We start from the raw sequence: 21,074 nt of genomic DNA, 5'->3' as shown, positions 1-21,074 counted from the left end.
ATCAATGGTTTGCTGTGGCAGAATCAGAGCAGCGACAAGTTTAGATATTCACCCCGGAGCAGTGCAATCATGCGCCCACCTGCACCCCCGTTCTGAAATCAGAACCTGATTCTTTATTTAAAACCTGCACGATGCCGCGGACAACTTATAACAGGACTACCTGTATCCACTGGCTTCAGTTGAGCTAAATCTTTCTGAATACATCAATTGTTTTGTTGGGAATCACATCACAGTCGATGTCAGTCAACTGCTGGTTGCCCTCTGCGATCCCATGACATCTCGTTTACAGACGCCCTCATTCGCATTGTAGGTTAATAGAAGAACTCCTACACTTGTGTGCATTGCAAGTTGAGCCTTTCCTGGTGACGTCATCTGAACTTTCTTTCACTTGGCTCCTACTTTTTGTGCCGCAATGCCACTACAATCAATTCATTTACAGTGCAAATCCTGCCGACTATGCCAAGTGTTTTGTCGTGGAATCATACCATGGTGTATTCTAGTCCAGGCATTTGCCAGCTGGCCACCAACAGTTACTGCAGTGCAAATTGACACATATTTTTAGGAAGTCATTGTGCACTGGAGGGATTCTGAAGGACTAGAAAATGGCAAATATCATCCCATTATATAAAAAGGGTGACCGGGCAGATCCAAGCAACTAGAGGACAGTAAGCTTAGCGTGCATCACAGGAAAAATAATGGAAGGAATTATTAAGGATAAGATTGAGCAACACCTGGCAAGGACAGGAGTTATCAGGAACAGTCAGCATGGGCTCAGAAGAGGGAGGTCGTGTTTTACTAACAGGCTGGAATTCTATGAGGAGGCAACAAAAGGATACGACCAGAATGGAGCAGATGAGATTATTTATCTGGACTTTCAGAAAGCATTTGATGAGGTGCCACTTGAGAGGTTGGGCATCAAACTAAAAGATGTGGGAGTTCAGGGTGATGTTTGTAGATGGGTGCAGAATTGGCTCAGACACAGGAAGCAGAGGGTGAAGGTGCGAGGAACCTCATCAGAATTGGCCGATGTTAAGAGTGGTGACCAGCAGGGGGCAGTGCTGAGGCCGCTGCTATTTTTAATAAATATAAATGATTTAGATAGGAATATAAGTAACAAGCTGGTTAAGTTTGCAGATGATACCAAAATAGGTGGATTAGCAGATAATTTGGAATCCGTTATATCATCACAGAAGGACTTGGATAGCATACAGGCTTGGGTAGATTTGTGGCAGATGAAATTTAATATCAGTAAATGTAAAGAATAACACATAGGAAGTAAAAATGTGAGGTTTAAATACACAATGGGTGGTCTGAAAATCGAGAGTCCACATTATGAGAAGGACTTAGGAGTCGTAGTGGACTCTAAGCTATCGACTTCCAGACAGTGTTCAGAAGCCATTAAGAAGGCTACCAGAATGTCAGGTTATATAGCGCCTTAATGTGTGGAGTACAAGTCACAGGAGGTTCTGCTCAGGCTTTATAACACACTGGTGAGGCCTCTTCTGGTGTACTGGGTGCGGTTTTGGTCTCCAGGCTACAAAAAGGACATAGCAGCACTAGAAAAAGGTCCAGAGAAGAGCAACTAGGCTGATTCAGGAATACAGGAGATGAGTTATGAGGAAAGATTAAAAGAGTTAGGAGTCGTAGTGGACTTAACACTATGAACTGCCAGACAGAGTACAGAAGCCATTAAGAAGGCTAACAGAATATCAGGTTTTATAGCGCCTTGATGTGTGGAGTACAAGTCACAGGAGGTTCTGCTCAGGCTTTATAACACACTGGTGAGGCCTCATCTGGAGTTCTGTGTGCAGTTTTGGTCTCCAGGCTACAAAAAGGACATAACAGCAGTAGAGAATGTCCAGAGAAGAGCAACTAGGCTGAGTCCAGGGCTACAGGGGATGAATTATTAGGAAAGATTAAAAGGATTTGACACTATGAACTTCCCAACAGTGTTCAGAAGCCATTAATAAGGCTAACAGAGTCGATCTGTTTTCAATCCTATTTCTTGTAAAAACTGATCTATTTGTATGGAATGATAAAAATTAATAAAATCAAAAAAAAAATAAGGCTAACAGAATGTCAGGTTATATAGCGCCTTGATGTGCAGAGTACAAGTCACAGGAGGTTCTGCTTAAACTTTATAACACACTGGTGAGGCCTCATCTGGAGTACCGGGTGCAGTTTTGGTCTACAAAAGAAAATAACAGCACTAGAAGAAGTCCCGAGAAGATCGACCAGGCTGATTCAAGGCTACAGATAATGAGAAACCATTAAAGATCTTAGGACTCATAGTGGACTATCAACTGCCAGACAGTGTGCAGAAACCATTAAAAAGGCTAACAGAATATCAGGTTATATAGCGCCTTGATGTGTGGAGTACAAGTCACAGGAGGTTATTCTGAAGCTTTATAACATACTGGTGAGGCCTCATCTTGAGTACTGTGTGCAGTTTTGGTCTCCAGACTACAAAATGGACATAGCAGCACTAGAAAAGGTCCAGAGAAGAGCAACTCAGCTGATTCCAGGGCTACAGGGGATGAGTGATGAGGAAAAATTAAAGGAGCTGAGCCTTTACAGTTTGAACAGAAGAAGATTAAGAGGAGATCTGACTGATGTGTTGAAGGGAATTAGTCCAGTGGATCGAGACGGTGACTTTAAAATGAGTTCATCAAGAACACATTAACTTGTTAAGGGTAAATTTCGCACAAACATTAGGAAGTTTTTCTTTACACAAAGGATGATAGACACTTGGAATGAGCGACCCAGTAGTGTGGTGGACAGTAAGACGTTAGGGACTTTCAAAACTCGACTTGATGTTTTTTGGGAAGAAATAAGTGGACAGGACTGGCGAGCTTTGTTTGGGCTGAATGGCCTGTTCTCGTCTTGAGTGTTCTAAAAAATGATTCAAGGATAAGACGCCAGAGAAATCGATGCAGTGATGAACAGAATGTGCAGATGAAGTCATGGCATTTGATTCACACCCTGGATGATGGATCCATCAGGAGTCAGCACAGGCCACAAAAAGCTGCGTCACTGCTACACCTGCTAACTTTAATTGAAAAATCAAATTGTAACGGCACAGCTTTGTGACGTATTACAGTGTGTGCTCATTGTACTTAGCAACCGTCTTTTGTTGTGAACAAGCAGCAGGCTTTTTTGAGTTGGAGGAAACAAAGGATTCATTTGAAACTCCACAGAAATGAATCAGAATGTACAGTACGTTACATAATCTGCAAGGGGAAGGAAAAATGAAGTCGCACTTGAGGTTGTTTTTAATTTTGTTTTATTTAGTTCTGTTTCTGAATTGTGTATCTGTGCCCACGGTTTGACACATTTAGCCTGCCACCCTGGAAATGCTGCAAAGAACTCATCAGATGAAATGGCGAGAACAGACAGGAAATGTTTCCTTTTTAAATCGAGTTAAATGAATTCTTTTAAAAGAGCTCTAATGACACCTAAAATTAGAAAAGTTTATTTTATCCAGTAAAGCGACAGAACGGTTTGGCCTGATCGCAAATTTTGCTGTTAGTTTCATGGTTTTCTTGCGGCATTTTGAATGTTTGTTTTATATTTTTCATCCAGTTTGTTCGAATTTAAAGATTTGAGTTTCCCGCATTCATCTTCTGTTAGAGTTTCCATCGTTGTCTATGCCAGGGGTCCCCAGCTCTGGTCCTGAAGGACCGCAGTGGCTGCAGGTTTTCATTCTAACCCTTTTCTTAATTAGTGACCTGTTTTTGCTGCTAATGAACCTCTACAGCTTCTACAGCGTACAGCTCAGTTCCAGCACAGCACAAAACACACTTCTCTTTCTTCTGCACTCCACCTGACAAGCTCTGTCTTCCTCTGCCCGACTCTGGCATCCGGAGTAGTGGCCGCTGGCTCCTTTTATAAGGCACCCGGAGGTGCTCGATGACCTTGTTCTGTCAATTAAGGGCTTAGCAACTCCTGCTGCAGCACCCCCTGGTGGCGCCCTTGGAACCCAACATGGCTGCACCAAATTCCAGCTCCCATGGAGCCCTACAGGAGTTCGAGGTACCACCCCTACCCGGGGTGGGGGGGGGGGGGCGGCTCTGGGTATGCTCCCTCTCCCGGTCCTTCCAGTTTAGAGGCGCCCCGGCCTTATGCCACAGTGATATTTCACGTTATTATTTTTAATAAGTTTGCAAATATTACTAAAATTCTGCTTTCACATTGTCACTCTGGGGTATTCAGGTGTTGCTTGATGAGGGGGGTTGGAATAAAATGAATGATTTTAGCACAAGGCTGCAACATAACAAAGTGAAAAAAACATGAAGGGGTCTTTCTGAAGGTGCTCTATGGTTTTGGGCACGATGAAATAGCCAAGCTGTACAGATTTAATATGTCCTTTTGTTAATTAGGTGAGGCTATTGTTTTGCCTAAAAGTTATGCTTTATGCATTTGTGCAGGACAAGACGGTGCGGGCGTGTACATACTCCGCCAGCAGCAGCGATGCGGACACAGAGTCGGAGCATGAAATGAACGATGTGGAGGAAGTCTTGATGGATCAGATCCAAAACGGCAAGAAAAGTAAGCGTATGCCAAAGTATTCATTCATCTTAACCCGATTACATGTGTGCATATAAATACTGTGAGTGTTTTTTATGGTCTGGAGTATTCATTGTAACAGTAGTCAGGGCCGTCTTAACATATGGGCACGATAGATAGATAGATAGATAGATAGATAGATAGATAGATAGATAGATAGATAGATAGATAGATAGATAGATAGATAGATAGATAGATAGAGTGCATCCAGAAAGTATTCACAGCGCATCACTTTTTCCACATTTTCTTATGTTACAGCCTAATTCCAAAATGGATTAAATTCATTTTTTTCCTCAGAATTCTACACACAACACCCCATAATGACAACGTGAAAAAAGTTTACTTGAGGTTTTTGCAAATTTATTAAAAATAAAAAAACTGAGAAATCCCATGTCCATAAGTATTCACAGCCTTTGCTCAATACTTTGTCGATGCCCCTTTGGCAGCAATTCCAGCCTCAAGTCTTTTTGAATATGATGCCACGAGCTTGGCACACCTATCCTTGGCCAGTTTCGCCCATTCCTCTTTGCAGCACCTCTCAAGCTCCATCAGGTTGGATGGGAAGCATCGGTGCACAGCCATTTTAAGATCTCTCCAGAGATGTTCAATCAGATTCAAGTCTGGGCTCTGGCTGGGCCACTCAAGGACATTCACAGAGTTGTCCTGAAGCCACTCCTTTGATATCTTGGCTGTGTGCTCAGGGTCGTTGTCCTACTGAAAGATGAACCGTCGCCCCAGTCTGAGGTCAAGAGCGCTCTGGAGCAGGTTTTCATCCAGGATGTCTCTGTACATTGCTGCAGTCATCTTTCCCTTTATCCTGACTAGTCTCCAAGTCCCTGCCGCTGAAAAACATCCCCACAGCATGATGCTGCCACCACCATGCTTCACTGTAGGGATGGTATTGGCCTGGTGATGAGCGGTGCCCAGTTTCCTCCAAACATGACGCCTGGCATTCACACCAAAGAGTTCAATCTTTGTCTCATCAGTCCGATCGCTCAGTTTAGATGGCCGGCCAGCTCTAGGAAGAGTCCTGGTGGTTTCGAATTTCTTCCACTTACGGATGATGGAGGCCACTGTGATCATTGGGATCTTCAAAGCAGCAGAAATTTTTCTGTAACCTTCCCCAGATTTGTGCCTCGAGACAATCCTGTCTCGGAGGTCTACAGACAATTCCTTTTACTTCATGCTTGGTTTGTGCTCTGACATGAACTGTCAACTGTGGGACCTTCTATAGACAGGTGTGTGCCTTTCCAAATCATGTCCAGTCAACTGAATTTACCACAGGTGGACTCCAGTGAAGCTGCAGAAACATCTCAAGGATGATCAGGGGAAACAGGATGCACCTGAGCTCAATTGTGAGCTTCATGGCAAAGGCTGTGAATACTTATGCACATGTGTGTTCTCAGTTTTTTTTATTTTTAATAAATTTGCAAAAACCTCAAGTAAACTTTTTTCACGTTGTCATTATGGGGTGTTGTGTGTAGAATTCTGAGGAAAAAAATGAATTTAATCCATTTTGGAATAAGGCTGTAACATAAGAAAATGTGGAAAAAGTGATGCGCTGTGAATACTTTCTGGATGCACTGTAGATAGATAGATAGATAGATAGATAGATAGATAGATAGATAGATAGATAGATAGATAGATAGATAGATAGATAGATAGATAGATAGATAGATAGATAGATAGATAGATAGCAAGAAAAACAAGAAAAAGGTATTAGAATCAAGCAAAATTATCTGCCAATATAGTGAGAAAGTTTAACTTGTTAACTTGTTACATTTTCTAAAAATGAGATTATGTATCTTACACATACAAATCTACTCAAGTCAGATCTTGTTTTTTTTATTTTAAGAATAACTATTATTTCTTTTCAAGATTTTCTGGCTTGTTAAGATTTCATTTTTTGCAGTGTATAATTATAAACTGAACTCCGCCGAACAGAACATTCACGTTTAGAGCCATTTTACGATATTACATACAGTGTTGTGAATGAACGAGTTGCAAAGAGCGCCTTCATTGAACGAGAACGGTAAACTCACGTAACGTATTTGCAAGTGAAGAACTTGAACGTGTGCGCGTTCAGTTATACGTGACATTCTGGATCTGGTTTTGGTCCAGATTAAACGTTTTGCCTTACCCTGTAATGTAGGGGTGGAGCTGAATCTGAATATGATATTCAGATAGGCACAAATAGTAGATTATTACGTATATTTATTTCATACGAATTTTTTGCCATTTATTTGTAATCAGAAAAAATAACGTCAAATCAAATCGCCGCTGTCTGTGTCGGCCTGCTTGTGCTGAAGTTGCACCCCTGCTGACACGAGCACGCGGTGAAGCTCCGCTTTCTGCTTTTGGACTTCACAAGGCCACTTTATATTTTTCTCCGTTGGACATGCAATATGTGAGATGAATTTTGATTGCCAGTGTAATCGGTTAGCTCACCTGCATGCTGGCTGCACAGTCACGATTTGTGTCACACAGTTGGAAATAGAGCAGCCATTTATATGGATACTTGGCATCGATTTAATTTCTTTTTTTTTGACCGGGACGATATCTTATATCTAAACGTCTATACGCGTGGAAGTGTGTGTGTCTGTCTGGCCCGGAAGTGAGAGGTGGAGTTGGAGTAAGGGCTCCACTTCCGAAGAAACAGAAAACCCATTTAGCCGCTAATAACACATGTGGGGCCAGCAGGTCAGTAAAATGAAATCTCAGAAGAAAGACAGAGTTGGCAAAATCGGAAAAAAAAAAAATCGGCAAAACGGTATCCCTTTTATTTTTCCTCCTTCCTCTAATACACAAGCGAGGCGAACACATCAGCAAAATGAAACCTTTGAAGAAAGACAAAGTCGCTTAACCGCTAATATACAAGCGAGGCCAGCACGACGACAAAGCGAAATCTCCGAAGAAAGAGACACTTGCTTAGCCACTAATACACAAGCGAGGCAAGCACATCGGCCAAACGAAAATGACGAGGAAAAACAAAGTCGCTTAGCTGCTAACATACAAGCATGGCGAGCACATCGGTAAAACGAAACCTCCAAAGAAAGACAAAGCCGCTTAGCCGCTAACATACAATTGAGACGAGCATGACGGCAAAACAAAATCTCCGAAGAAAGATAAAGTCGCTTAGCCGCTAACATACAATTGAGACGAGCATGACGGCAAAACGAAATCTCCGAAGAAAGACAAAGTCGCTTAGCCGCTAACATACAATTGAGATGAGCACGACTGCAAAACAAAATCTCCGAAGAAAGAGCCACTTGCTTAGCCACTAATACACAAGTGAGGCGAGCACATCAGCCAAACGAAACTGACGAGGAAAGACAAAATCACTTAGCTGCTAACATACAAGCATGGCGAGCACATCAGTAAAACGAAACATCCAAAGAAAGACAAAGTCGCTTAGCCGCTAACATACAATTGAGATGAGCACGATGACAAAACGAATCCTCCGAAGAAAGAGAGACATGCTTAGCCACTAATACACAAGCGAGGCGATCACATCAGCAAAACGAAACCGACAAGGAAAGACCAAGTTGCTTAGCCGCTAATATACAATTGAGACGAGCACGACGGCCAAACGAAATCTCAGAAGAAAGACAAAGTCGCTAACATCGGCAAAATGGTATCCCTTTTACTTTTCCTCCTGCCGCTAATGCACAAGCGAGGCGATCACATCAGTAAACTGAAACCTCCAAAGAAATACAAAGTCGCATAGCCGCTAATATATAAGCGAGGCCAGCACGACACCAAAATGAAACCTCCGAAGAAGGAGAAACTCGCTTAGCCGCTAACATCGGTAAAACGGTATCCCTTTTACTTTTCCTCACGCCGCTAATGCACAAGAAAGGCAAGCACGTCAGCAAAACGAATCCTCCTAGGAGAGAGACGCCCAGAGTCGTTCCTTTCAGTTACCTGACATCTCTACATTTCAATTTTTTTTCTGACAATTTCAATCCATATTACTAACCGAGAATGGTAAACCGGAAGGCACAGACGCAGGTACACGGCGATGGACCCAGGAGACATAGTGCGCAGGCACCTACAGCGCGCATCTCATAAACCGCAAGCGAAGTCTGATCCACCGCGAACGAAGGAGTCACGGCTCAGAAACGAAACAGCTCAACTAACGTAAATAGGACATGAAGCAACAACGCGTCCATAGCTAACGACTAACGACACAGCCACACAGAAAAGAGGATTCTGCACTGCACCCTAGAGTCAAATGGAAGACACTACGGGGTCCGCAAAGGTCCACAAACATAGAACGGAAGGCGCGAGAAAGTACGAAAGGCGCAGGCGCCTACAACGCGCTTCTGAACTAAATGTCCACACTACACAGCATGGTCCGGGTAATAAGAATAAACGAACTCTCCGTATTAAATGTACGGCATCCTCACACGTCCAAACCATATAGCATATGTGAATCACATTACAGTGATGCATTATTAGTAAGTGCAATTATCCATATTACTAACGGTAGACAACGGATAACTAATGGAGTCACGGTCACGGCTCCAAAGCGATCCAGCTCAACTAACGGAGCTACAAAAACGAGCTCGCATGGATAAAAACATTAAACGTGGGCGCCTACAACGTGCGTCTGAAACCTTCGAAGCAAAACTGTCTCGGCTCCAAAACCAAACAGCTCGACTAACGGAGCTACAAACACGAGCCCGCATGGACAAATACAATGTACATAGACGCCTACAACGCGCGTCTGAAACTGCGGAAGCAAAGCAGGCACGGGTTCAAAACGAAAGACCACAACTGACGGAGATACAAAAACGAGCCCGCCTGCATAAAATTAATGAACGCAGGCGCCTACAGCGCGCGTCTGAAATGCCGCAAGCAAAGCGGGCACTGCTCCAAAAAGAAAGAGCTCGACTAACGGGGCTACAAAAATGAGCCCGCCTGGATAAAACAAATGAACGCAGGCGCCTACAACACGCTTCTCAAACAACGCAACCAAAGGAGTCACGGCTCCAAAACGAAACATCTCAACTAACGGACATACAGAAGCGAGCCCGCCTGAATACAATTATTGTAGGTGCCTACAACGCGCCTCTCAAACAGCGGAGTCAATAGATAAACGGCAAAGAAAGGAACGACAAACGGCCGCTAAACAATTCCACCAATTAGCTGACAACGCATTCTGTAATGAGTCCACTATTAGCGAACATTCATTAGGATTAATGAATATACTTCCTTTGTTCGTCATCTGTGAATTTCCCCCTGGGATTAATAAAGTATCTATCTATCTATCTATCTATCTATCTATCTATCTATCTATCTATCTATCTATCTATCTATCTATCTATCTATCTATCTATCTATCTATCTATCTATCTATCTATCTATCTATTATATAGTGCCTTTCATATCTATCTATCTATCTATCTATCTATCTATCTATCTATCTATCTATCTATCTATCTATCTATCTATCTATCTATCTATCTATCTATCTATCTATCTATCTATCTATCTATCTATCTATCTATCCACACCTTTACACTCCAATATATCTCATACATTCATCAATGTATTTCGGGTTACCCAACACCAGGGTTGGCGAGCGAAGTGAGCAGGGGGCGGAGCCTCCTTGTAGTTTTTAGGACCCCGGGCTTTTTACAGCACGGGCTTACACAGCTAGTTAGCATATATGGTTATATATGTTTGTTGCTGGGTAGAACTCAATAAAGTGTATTTAAATAAAAAAGTCTTCATAATTATTGTATTTAATTCAGGAACACTGTCTAAAATAAGGCTTGCAAAATTGACAAAAGTCAACTCATGGGTCATTTATTCTCACTCCTTAAAAATTACAAAATGAACTGAACATGAACTCGTTCAGCATTGAAATGGTGACCTATGAACGTCATCTGTGTGAACTGAACTCTGAGCTCGTTCTTGTGAGGTGTGAACTTGCACATCCCTGATTACTTAGGTGGCAAACTCTGCCATTTTTTCATTTTTTTTAACGAGGCGTGTTTCCAATGTTAAAGAGAGAGAGTTATTGAGAAATTGTTATCGGCCCGTGTACATTGTGATTCTGGTTTAATGAACTCCGTCTTTTTTTTTTTTACGGCAGGGGCGCACAGTGTTCAGGATGATAATCCCTCATAAACGTCTCCAAGGCCTGTTAATGTATGCATTATCTGCTCCTCTTATCCAGCCATCGAGTCTTGATGAACTTAAGAGATGTTCTCTTTCAGCTGCATGCTTGGATAATCAGATTCTGCTGTTCGTGTCTTGGTATGTCAGTGATTGGTATTATTAAAATGCCTCGTAATATAGTGGAAGCTGCAAAATTAAGCAAATGAAGCTTACTCCATTGTAAGGGATGTGCTAATTAAGTAAAAAGAAGAAAAAAAAAAGCATCTGGATCACTTCATCCTTTAACTTTCTCATAATGTCTCACATGTAGAGTGTCGTCAGCCTCAGGGGTGTAAAACAACAACAACAACAATTTTTATTTCTATAGCACATTTTCATACAAATAATGTAGCTCAGAGTGCTTTACATGATGAAGAAAGAGAAAAAAGACAAAGTAAGAATTAAAATAAGAGAACACTAATTAACATAGAATAAGAGTAAGGTCCGATGGCCAGGGAGGACAGAAAAAACAAAACAAACTCCAGGCGGCTGGCGAAAAAATTAAATCTGCAGGGGGTCCGAGGACACGAGACCACCCAGCCCCCTCTAGGTATTCTACCTAACATAAATGATCAGTCCTCATTGTATTCAGGGTTTTCATGGAAGGACATGATGATGACGAAAACATGGACTTTTGGCCTTTAATCCATCAATGTGGGGACATCACGGTGCTTTGATTAGGTGGTGGTGGCACCGCTTTGCTCGCCCGTATTTGTGTGTCACTCTCAATAACAATTCTGTCTCATCGTCAGTTCTTCGTATTCATAATTGATGTTCTTTGTGTGAAAACACAAGCTGCAAATGAGTATCTAGTCTGGAGGACACTTCCGCCACCTATTTCTGTCAATGCGCACGTGCACAGTTGTTGGTGAAAGTCTATGCCGTATGCGCTTTTGGTTGCTCTACATTGCATCACGTTACATTTTCTTTGCCGCTTTGCTCGCCCGTATTTGTGTGTCACTCTCAATAACAATTCCATCTCATTATCAGTTTTTCATATTCATAATTGATGTCCTTTGTGTGAAAACACAAGCTGCAAATGAGTATCTAGTCTGGAGGACACTTCCGCGTCCTGTTTCCGACGATGTGCACGTGCCCAGTTGTTGGTGAAAGCCCTTCCAAATGCGTTTTCGGTTGTTTTAGTGTGGACAGAGATGTTTCCATAAATGATGTGGAAATGCTAGAGAAGAGCTACTAGTCTGAATCCACGACTGTAGGAAATGTGATATGAGGGAAGACTGAAGGAGTTGAGCCATTTCAATTTAAGCAAACGGAGGCAAAGAGGTTTTAGAACTGAAGCGTTTCCAAGTATCAAAGAAATTAGTCGAGTGGGTCGACACTGTTACGTTAAAATGTGTTCATCAAGACCATGGGGACACAGTTGGACACTTGTTAAAGGTCAACTTCACACAAACATGAGGAAGTTTTTCTTTGCGTAGAGAACTACAGACTCATGGGATAAGTGACCAAGTACTGTGGTAGACAGCAGGGATCTTCAAAACTCGATTTGATGTTGTTTTCGAGAAATTATGTGGAAAGAATTGGTGAGCTTTGTTAGGCTGGATGGTCTGTTCTCGTCGAAAGTTACCATGTCCTAATGCTAGTCTCGATGGATTTCATTTTAACCTAGTTGTTGGCAAAAGTCTACACCGTATGCGCTTTTGGTTGCTCTACATTGCATCACGTTACATTTTCTTTGCCGCTTTGCTCGCCCGTATTTGTGTGTCACTCTCAATAACAATTCCATCTCATTATCAATTTTTCATATTCATAATTGATGTCCTTTGTGTGAAAACACAAGCTGCAAATGAGTATCTAGTCTGGAGGACACTTCCGCGTCCTGTTTCCGACGATGTGCACATGCCCAGTTGTTGGTGAAAGCCCTTCCAAATGCGTTTTCGGTTGTTTTAGTGTGGACAGAGATGTTTCCATAAATGATGTGGAAATGCTAGAGAAGAGCTACTAGTCTGAATCCACGACTGTAGGAAATGTGATATGAGGGAAGACTGAAGGAGTTGAGCCATTTCAATTTAAGCAAACGGAGGCAAAGAGGTTTTCGAAGTATCAAAGAAATTAGTCGAGTGGGTCGACACTTATACGTTAAAATGTGTTCATCAAGACCATGGGGACACAGTTGGACACTTGTTAAAGGTAAACTTCACACAAACATGAGGAAGTTTTTCTTCGCGTAGAGAACTACAGACTCGTGGGATAAGTGACCAAGTAGTGTGGTAGACAGCAGGGATCTTCAAAACTCGATTTGATGTTGTTTTCGAGAAATTACGTGGAAAGAATTGGTGAGCTTTGTTAGGCTGGATGGTCTGTTCTCGTCGAAAGTTACCATGTCCTAATGCTAGTCTCGATGGATTTCGTTTTCGTATTAAAGTACTGTTTTTAAATGAAACCTAGTTGTGGTTGTGTAGTTCCTATTGATTTCACTGTTTTTTTTTCCTTCTTCAGTTGATGTAGATGAACTGACTGTGCAGAAGAATTTTATGAGAAGTCCCATTTCCATACTGGATTTCTACCAGCACGAGGTTTATATCCATTATGAAAAAGACGAAGGCAAAGGCGAGACGCATTTCAAGTACGTGCACAGCGACTCACACGAAGAAAGGTCTGCAGACAGTCACAGTGTAAGTGTCCACTAATTTTATTGACTCGATCGCATTATGAGGCCTGCAGAGGCATCTCTGTGTCTCCCAGAAGATGGCGCTGTTTTGCAAAAGTGAAATAAGTGATGAACTCGCCTGAATTTACGAGGGTCGTTTGATAAGTTTGGTAAATTTCTATGAGAAGGCGGCACAATTTATTTGGTGACGTCATGGCTAGCGAGCGACACTCTTCAAACTAGGTAAAGCAAAATTTCAGTCGGAAACAAAGCGTTGTTGACGTTCTAGAGACGTTTGAAGCGATTTTTTTCCAAAAAACAGTGTTTCAAACGACCCTCGTAAGGTATTGTTAAAGGATTTATTGTGAATTCAGCTTAGTCGTCATAATGAATATTTTCCGATTTTCCGTGAGACGCTTAATTTCTTTTCAGAGAAGGTGAACATTTCTTTGTGCCTGGCATAGCTATCCTGTTTCTTAGTTAATCGACTGCCCCTTTGATCCCCTGCCATGTTTCTTCATTCCCTGGCCCAGGTGGGTGCGGATGTGCAGCCTGGACTTTCCAGTTCTGTCTTGAGGCTCGAGGGCCCCTTTATGTGACCCACTGGTTGATTTTTTATTTTTTTGTGATGCAATTTAAAGTGTGTCTGAACTTGTGCACCTTGGTATTTTGGAGTAGTCATCATCATTATCACTGCGGTGGGCTGGCGCCCTGCCCGGGATTGGTTCCCTGCCTTGTGCCCTGTAATTGGCTGGGATTGGCTCCAGCAGACCCCCGTGACTCTGTGTTCGGATTCAGCGGGTTGGAAGATGGATGGATCATGAATCATTTTGATTGCTTTGTACGAGGGATGTTCATAAACCTTCCGGACTTTTATATTTTCGTTGAAAACGGTGACAGCGGGAGGAGTACAAATTGGGCATCTAAAAGTTGGTATGACACTGGAAAATTGCATCGCAAATGAAGCTCACTAAGTAGAAACATGATGTCATTTTGTAGTGGGGCTACATAGTAGTATATTCTACAGGGTGGTCCAGATCTAATTATGCAATTTTCATTAAGCTATAACTTATTAAGTTTATTACATAGAGAATTCACAACTGAATGAAGGACAAGTGGGACATCACATGGAAAATCAGTGAATTAATTCAATGTAAGTCCATTTTCGTTTATTACAAGATATTTCGAACAATTCTTTTGTCTTGCATTGTTTTTCTGCATTGCATTAAAAGTTGCATAATTAGATCTGGACCACCCTGTATGTTGGTGTTGAGTACTCCTTACAAGTTGTCTTATTTTTCCCGACACGACGAACTAACCAGAAACAGTAAACAGATATGTAAAATCAAACGCGGCTGTATATTGTAACTTGAAAAGACAGACAAATGTTCAATAATAAATATATGTGTGTGTGCAAACCACCACTTATCCGAACTGTATACTGTATATAAGAATACAAATATTTATAGTAAACCCTCCCTTACCCCTAAACAATAAAGAAAAGTGTAGCAAGGCTGTTACATAACATGTCATTCGAGTTGGCCTTCTGGATGGTCCATCACTTTATAATGTGGCTGGGAGGGACTTTATAAATAGCACGAGGGGCTTTTGGTGAAACTCCTGCACTGGTTGCCCTGGGTCGTCAAATCAAAGGCCCACTTGATCGGTTAATAGAATCTGTCCCTTTGCCAGATACACCCCAATATCATACGCTGGCAACCCTAGAGGAATTACGAACGAAGGTACAGGCGAGGTTGGTGAGGTCAACCTCGAGACAAGCCAGGTATTATAACACCCGTCATCGGAAAGTGCACTACGAGCTCGGTGACTTGGTCTTTGTTCAAACTCAGCATCTGTCTGATGCTGCTCCACTGACAGACTGAGGAGATCGTTCCTCCATCACACTATGTGACTCTTCAATTCCACCCGGGGGGGTAAACGTTAACATTATAAAAAGTTATTGTCTGTTTGTATACCTGCATTGTTATCAGTCTTTAATTTAATATTGTTATTATCAGTATGCTGCTGCTGGAGTATGGGAATTTCCCCTTGGGATTAATAAAATATCTATCTATCTATCTATCTATCTATCTATCTATCTATCTATCTATCTATCTATCTATCTATCTATCTATCTATCTATCTATCTATCTATCTATCTATCTATCTATCTATCTATCTATCTATCTATCTATCTATCTATCTTATAGTGCCTTTCACATCTATCTATCTATCTATCTATCTATCTATCTATCTATCTATCTATCTATCTATCTATCTATCTATCTATCTATCTATCTATCTATCTATCTATCTATCTATCTACAGTGCATCCGTAAAGTATTCCCATCGCATCACTTTTTCCACATTTTCTTATGTTACAGCCTTATTCCAAAATAGATTACATTCATTTTTTACCTCATAATTCTACACAACACCCCATAATGACAACGTGAAAAAAAGTTTACTTGAGGTTTTTGCAAATTTATTAAAAATAAAAAAAATTGAGAAATCCCATGTACATAAGTATTCACAGCCTTTGCCATGAAGCTCAAAATTGAGCTCAGGTGCATCCTGTTTCCCCTGATCATCCTTGAGATGTTTCTGCAGCTTCATTGGAGTCCACCTGTGGTAAATTCAGTTGACTGGACATGATTTGGAAAGGCACACACCTGTCTATAGAAAGTCCCACAGTTGACAGTTCATGTCAGAGCACAAACCAAGCATGAAGTCAAAGGAATTGTCTGTAGACCTCTGAGACAGGATTGTCTTGAGGCACAAATCTGGGGAAGGTTACAGAAAAATTTCTGCTGCTTTGAAGGTCCCAATGAGCACAGTGGCCTCCATCATCCGTAAGTGGAAGAAGTTCAAAACCACCAGGACTCTTCCTAGAGCTGGCCGGCCATCTAAACTGAGCGATCGGGGGAGAAGGGCCTTAGTCAGGGAGGTGACCAAGAACCCGATGGTCACTCTGTCAGAGCTCCAGAAGTCCTCTGTGGATAGAGGAGAACCTTCCAGAAGGACAACCATCTCTGCAGCAATCCACCAATCAGACCTGTATGGTAGAGTGGCCAGACGGAAGCCACTCCTTAGTAAAAGGCACATGGCAGCCCGCCTGGAGTTTGCCAAAAGGCACCTGAAGGACTCTCAGACCATGAGAAAGAAAATTCTCTGGTCTGATGAGACAAAGATTGAACTCTTTGGTGTGAATGCCAGGCGTCATGTTTGGAGGAAACCAGGCACCGCTCATCACCAGGCCAATACCATCCCTACAGTGAAGCATGGTGGTGGCAGCATCATGCTGTGGGGAACTGGGAGACTAGTCAGGATAAAGGGAAAGATGACTGCAGCAATGTACAGAGACATCCTGGATGAAAACCTGCTGCAGAGCGCTCTTGACCTCAGACTGGGGCGACGGTTCATCTTTCAGCAGGACAACGACCCTAAGCACACAGCCAAGATATCAAAGGAGTGGCTTCAGGACAACTCTGTGAATGTCCTTGAGTGGCCCAGACAGAGCCCAGACTTGAATCTGATTGAACATCTCTGGAGAGATCTTAAAATGGCTGTGCACCGACGCTTCCCATCCAACCTGATGGAGCTTGAGAGGTGCTGCAAAGAGGAATGGGCCAAACTGGCCAAGGATAGGTGTGCCAAGCTTGTGGCATCATATTCAAAAAGACTTGAGGCTGGAATTGCTGCCAAAGGTGCATCGACAAAGTATTGAGCAAAGGCTGTGAATACTTATGGACATGGGATTTCTCAATTTGTTTATTTTTAATAAATTTGCAAAAACCTCAAGTAAACTTTTTTCACGTTGTCATTATGGGGTGTTGTGTGTAGAATTCTGAGGTAAAAAATGAATTTAATCCATTTTGGAATAAGGCTGTAACATAACAAAATGTGGAAAAAGTGATGTGCTGGGAATACTTTCCAGATGCACTGTACTCTTTGACTTCATGTCCAGCTGATCAGGCTTTCAATGAATTCTTTTTACGGAGCTCATTTTTAATCAGGGTAACAGACAAGTATTGGTGCACTGTCTCCAGTTATTTTTTGGTCAGAATGTTTTATTTTATCCAAAAGCAACTGATAAGATCAGTGTGCGTCATAACTGTGTACAGATGTTTCTTGAAATTTGGAGGGCAGGCACGTCGGGTGACTTGCTGAGGGTCACACAAGTCAGGCAGGAGCTGAGCTCGTTTCCTTGTCTCGGATCTTCTAATAACTCTGCTCCTCTGTCCCAATTCTGCGTGGCCCCACTTGACTTTTCATGCTAAAATGGCCACTTGAACCCTGTGCTTTAAGAATTCAAGTAATAATAATCAAGTGTGGCTCACCTATATGTAACAGAGTACTACTTTTTTGCTTAATGAATTATATTTTATAGCCTGATGCAATTGTCGGAGACCTGGAGACGGTGCGGCCATTACTGAGCCCAAATGATTGAAGGTTGGCTTTGCCCTTTTTCGCTTCAAGATCAGATGTGTATTGTCAATGGAGGAAGTTATTAACACCATGCTTGGTTTTCCCATAATGGTGAATTATTTTGCCAGTTGATTACTTCTCTGCAGTTGCTTTATGTAGTGTAAGAGCTTTATATGACATGAAAGTGAGTGTTTTCGGAACATAATTCACACAAATATGGCTGAACTGCATTATTAATATTAATCCCCTTCATCCTTCCGGTAATACTTTCCAAACGGCACATCTTGAATTATGTTCGCTATGAACCTTTGTGACTCCAAACTTCTATACATAAGACAATAAATGCGCGAAGGAATGATATTCGGCGATGGTTGATGTAGACGAGGTGGTTTAATACTCTCAAATAAATAAAATAAGCCCGCCGAGAGACGGGTCGTTTTCTTTGCCAGGTTATTTATGTATTATAATGACTTGCTATTTTATGGCAAGGCTATCAGATTTCTTACAGTATGCCCGGGGAGAGAATCCCAGAGTCGTCTCACTCTCGCCATTTAGCCATCCATCCCTTTCTGACAGTTTTTCTATTACTTTCTGTTTTAAGGGTTATGAATGGGAAGTCATAAATAAAGCACTACAAAACGGATCGGATTCTGAAGTTTTATTTTAGTGAAATAGCAGCTGTTTAGACTTCGTCTGCCATGACCCTTGTGACAAAAGCCGCTATACCAGCGCTCAACCTGGCACAGGCAGACGCAGGGGGCACACTGATAAAACAAATAAATATTTTTATTTTCTTTGCTTCGCCTCCCTGTTCCCAACACAGTCCAAATAAGCACAAGCCCACACAATACTTCTTCTCTTTCTCTTCCTCTTCACCACTCCTCTCCCGCAAGCTTCATCCACTACCACCCGACCTGGAGTGGTGGCTGCTGGCTCCTTGTATAGCCCACCCGGACGTACTGCAGGAGTCTGATGACCTACTGTTGTGCTTGAAGGTTTGTGAACCCTTTAGAATTTTCTATATTTCTGCATAAATATGACCTAAAACATCATCAGATCTTCACTCAAGTCCTTGGGATTAATAAAGTATCTATCTATCTATCTATCTATCTATCTATCTATCTATCTATCTATCTATCTATCTATCTATCTATCTATCTATCTATCTATCTATCTATCTATCTATCCTGCCAACTACGCTAAAATCTATCTATCTATCTATCTATCTATCTATCTATCTATCTATCTATCTATCTATCTATCTATCTATCTATCTATCTATCTATCTATCTATCTATCTATCTATCTATCTATCTATCTGTTATATAGTGCCTTTCCTATCTATCTATCTATCTATCTATCTATCTATCTATCTATCTATCTATCTATCTATCTATCTATCTATCTATCTATCTAAAAGTAGATAAAGAGAAACCAGTTAAACAAATGAGACAAAAATATTATACCTGGTCATTTACAGTCAGGTCCATAAATATTTGGACAGAGAAACACGGAATGTGAAATTTTAATGGAACATGTATTTTTTTCATGCAAACAGCATCACAGTTATAGCAGCACTGATCATTTTACACACTGCCAGTCTCTTCACACTATTTCTAAGACCAATGTTATATATTCCTTTTAAATATACGGTCCATAAATATTTGGACAGAGACAACTTTTTTCTCATTTTGGTTCTGTACATTACCACAATGAATTTGAAATGAAACAACTCTGATGCAGTTGTAGTGCAGACTTTCAGCTTTAATTCAGTCGGGTGAACAAAACAATTACATAAAAATGTGAGGCAACTAAAGCATTTTTTGAACACAATCCCTTCATTTCAGGGGCTCAAAAGTAATTGGACAAATTAAATAACTGGAAATCAAATGTTCATTTCTAATACTTGGTTGAAAACCCTTTGCTGGCAATGACAGCCTGAAGTCTTGAACTCCTGGACATCACCAGATGTTGGGTTTCCTCCTTTTTAATGCTCTGCCAGGCCTTTACTGCAGCGGCTTTCAGTTGCTGTTTGTTTGTGGGCCTTTCTGTCTGAAGTTTAGTCTTCAACAAGTGAAATGCCTGCTCAGTTGGGTTAAGATCAGGTGACTGACTTGGCCATTCAAGAATTTTCCACTTCTTTGCTTTAATAAACTCCTGGGTTGCTTTGGCTGTATGTTTCGGGTCATTGTCCATCTGTATCATGAATCAATTTGACTGCTGTATTTAGCTGGATTTGAGCAGACAGTATGTCTCTGAACACCTCAGAATTCATTCGGCTGCTTCTGTCCTGTGTCACATCATCAATAAACACTAGTGTCCCAGTGCCACTGGCAGCCATGCACGCCCAAGCCATCACACTGCCTCCCTCCACCGTGTTTTACAGATGATGTGCTATGCTTTGGATAATGAGCTGTTCCACGCCTTCTCCATACTTTTTTCTTGCCATCATTCTGGTAGAGGTTGATCTTGGTCTCATCTGTCCAAAGAATGTTTTCCAGAACTGTGCTGGCTTTTTTAGATGTTCTTTAGCAAAGTCCAATCTAGCCTTTCTATTCTTGAGGCTTATGAGTGGCTTGCACCTCACAGTGCACCCTCTGTATTTACTTTCATGCAGTCTTCTCTTTATGGTAGACTTGGATATCGATACACCCGCCTACCCCCTGGAGAGTGTTGTTCACTTGGTTGGCTGTTGTGAAGGGGTTTCTCTTCACCGTGGAAATGATTCTGCGATCATCCACCACTGTTGTCTTCCGTGGACGTCCAGGTCTTTTTGCGTTGCTGAGTTCACCAGTGCTTGCTTTCTTTCTCAGGATGGACCATACTGTAGATTTTGCCACTCGTAATATTGTAGCAATTTCTCGGATGGGTTTTTTCTGTTTTCGCAGCTTAAGGATGGCTTCTTGCACCTGCATGGAGAGCTCCTTTGACCGCATGTTGTCTGTTCACAGCAAAATCTTCCACATGCAAGCACCACACCTCAAATCAACTCCAGGCCTTTTATCTGCTTAATTGATAATAACGACGGACTTGACCACACCTGCCCATGAAATAGCCTTGGAGTCAATTGTCCAATTACTTTTGAGCCCAGAAATTGTGAAGGGATTGTGTTCAAAAAATGCTTCAGTTGCCTCACATTTTTATACAATCGTTTTGTTCACCGCACTGAATTAAAGCTGAAAGTCTGCACTTCAACTGAATCTGAGTTGTTTCATTTAAAATTCATTGTGGTGATGTACAGAACCAAAATTAGAAAAAAGTTGTCTTTGTCCAAATATTTATGGACCTAACTGTATTTATT

General features: G+C 41.7%; 1 protein-coding gene across 4 annotated transcripts in view; it reads left to right on the top strand.

The window, feature by feature from the left end:
- Positions 1 to 21,074, top strand: part of LOC114656379 (nck-associated protein 5-like) — a 771,015-nt gene that overhangs the window by 675,484 nt on the left and 74,457 nt on the right. For all 4 annotated transcript variants that reach the window (XM_028807983.2, XM_051930744.1, XM_051930745.1 and 1 more), the window contains 2 exons: positions 4,428 to 4,548; positions 13,195 to 13,370. In XM_028807983.2, coding sequence (XP_028663816.2) covers positions 4,428 to 4,548; positions 13,195 to 13,370 — 297 coding nt within the window. The remainder of the gene's footprint in view (positions 1 to 4,427; positions 4,549 to 13,194; positions 13,371 to 21,074) is intronic.

The sequence above is a fragment of the Erpetoichthys calabaricus genome, chromosome 8 (genome assembly GCF_900747795.2).
Source record: "Erpetoichthys calabaricus chromosome 8, fErpCal1.3, whole genome shotgun sequence".
Taxonomy (NCBI): domain Eukaryota; kingdom Metazoa; phylum Chordata; class Cladistia; order Polypteriformes; family Polypteridae; genus Erpetoichthys; species Erpetoichthys calabaricus.
Note: the sequence above shows the minus strand (reverse complement) of the source record. Positions and strands in the feature narration are given on the sequence as shown.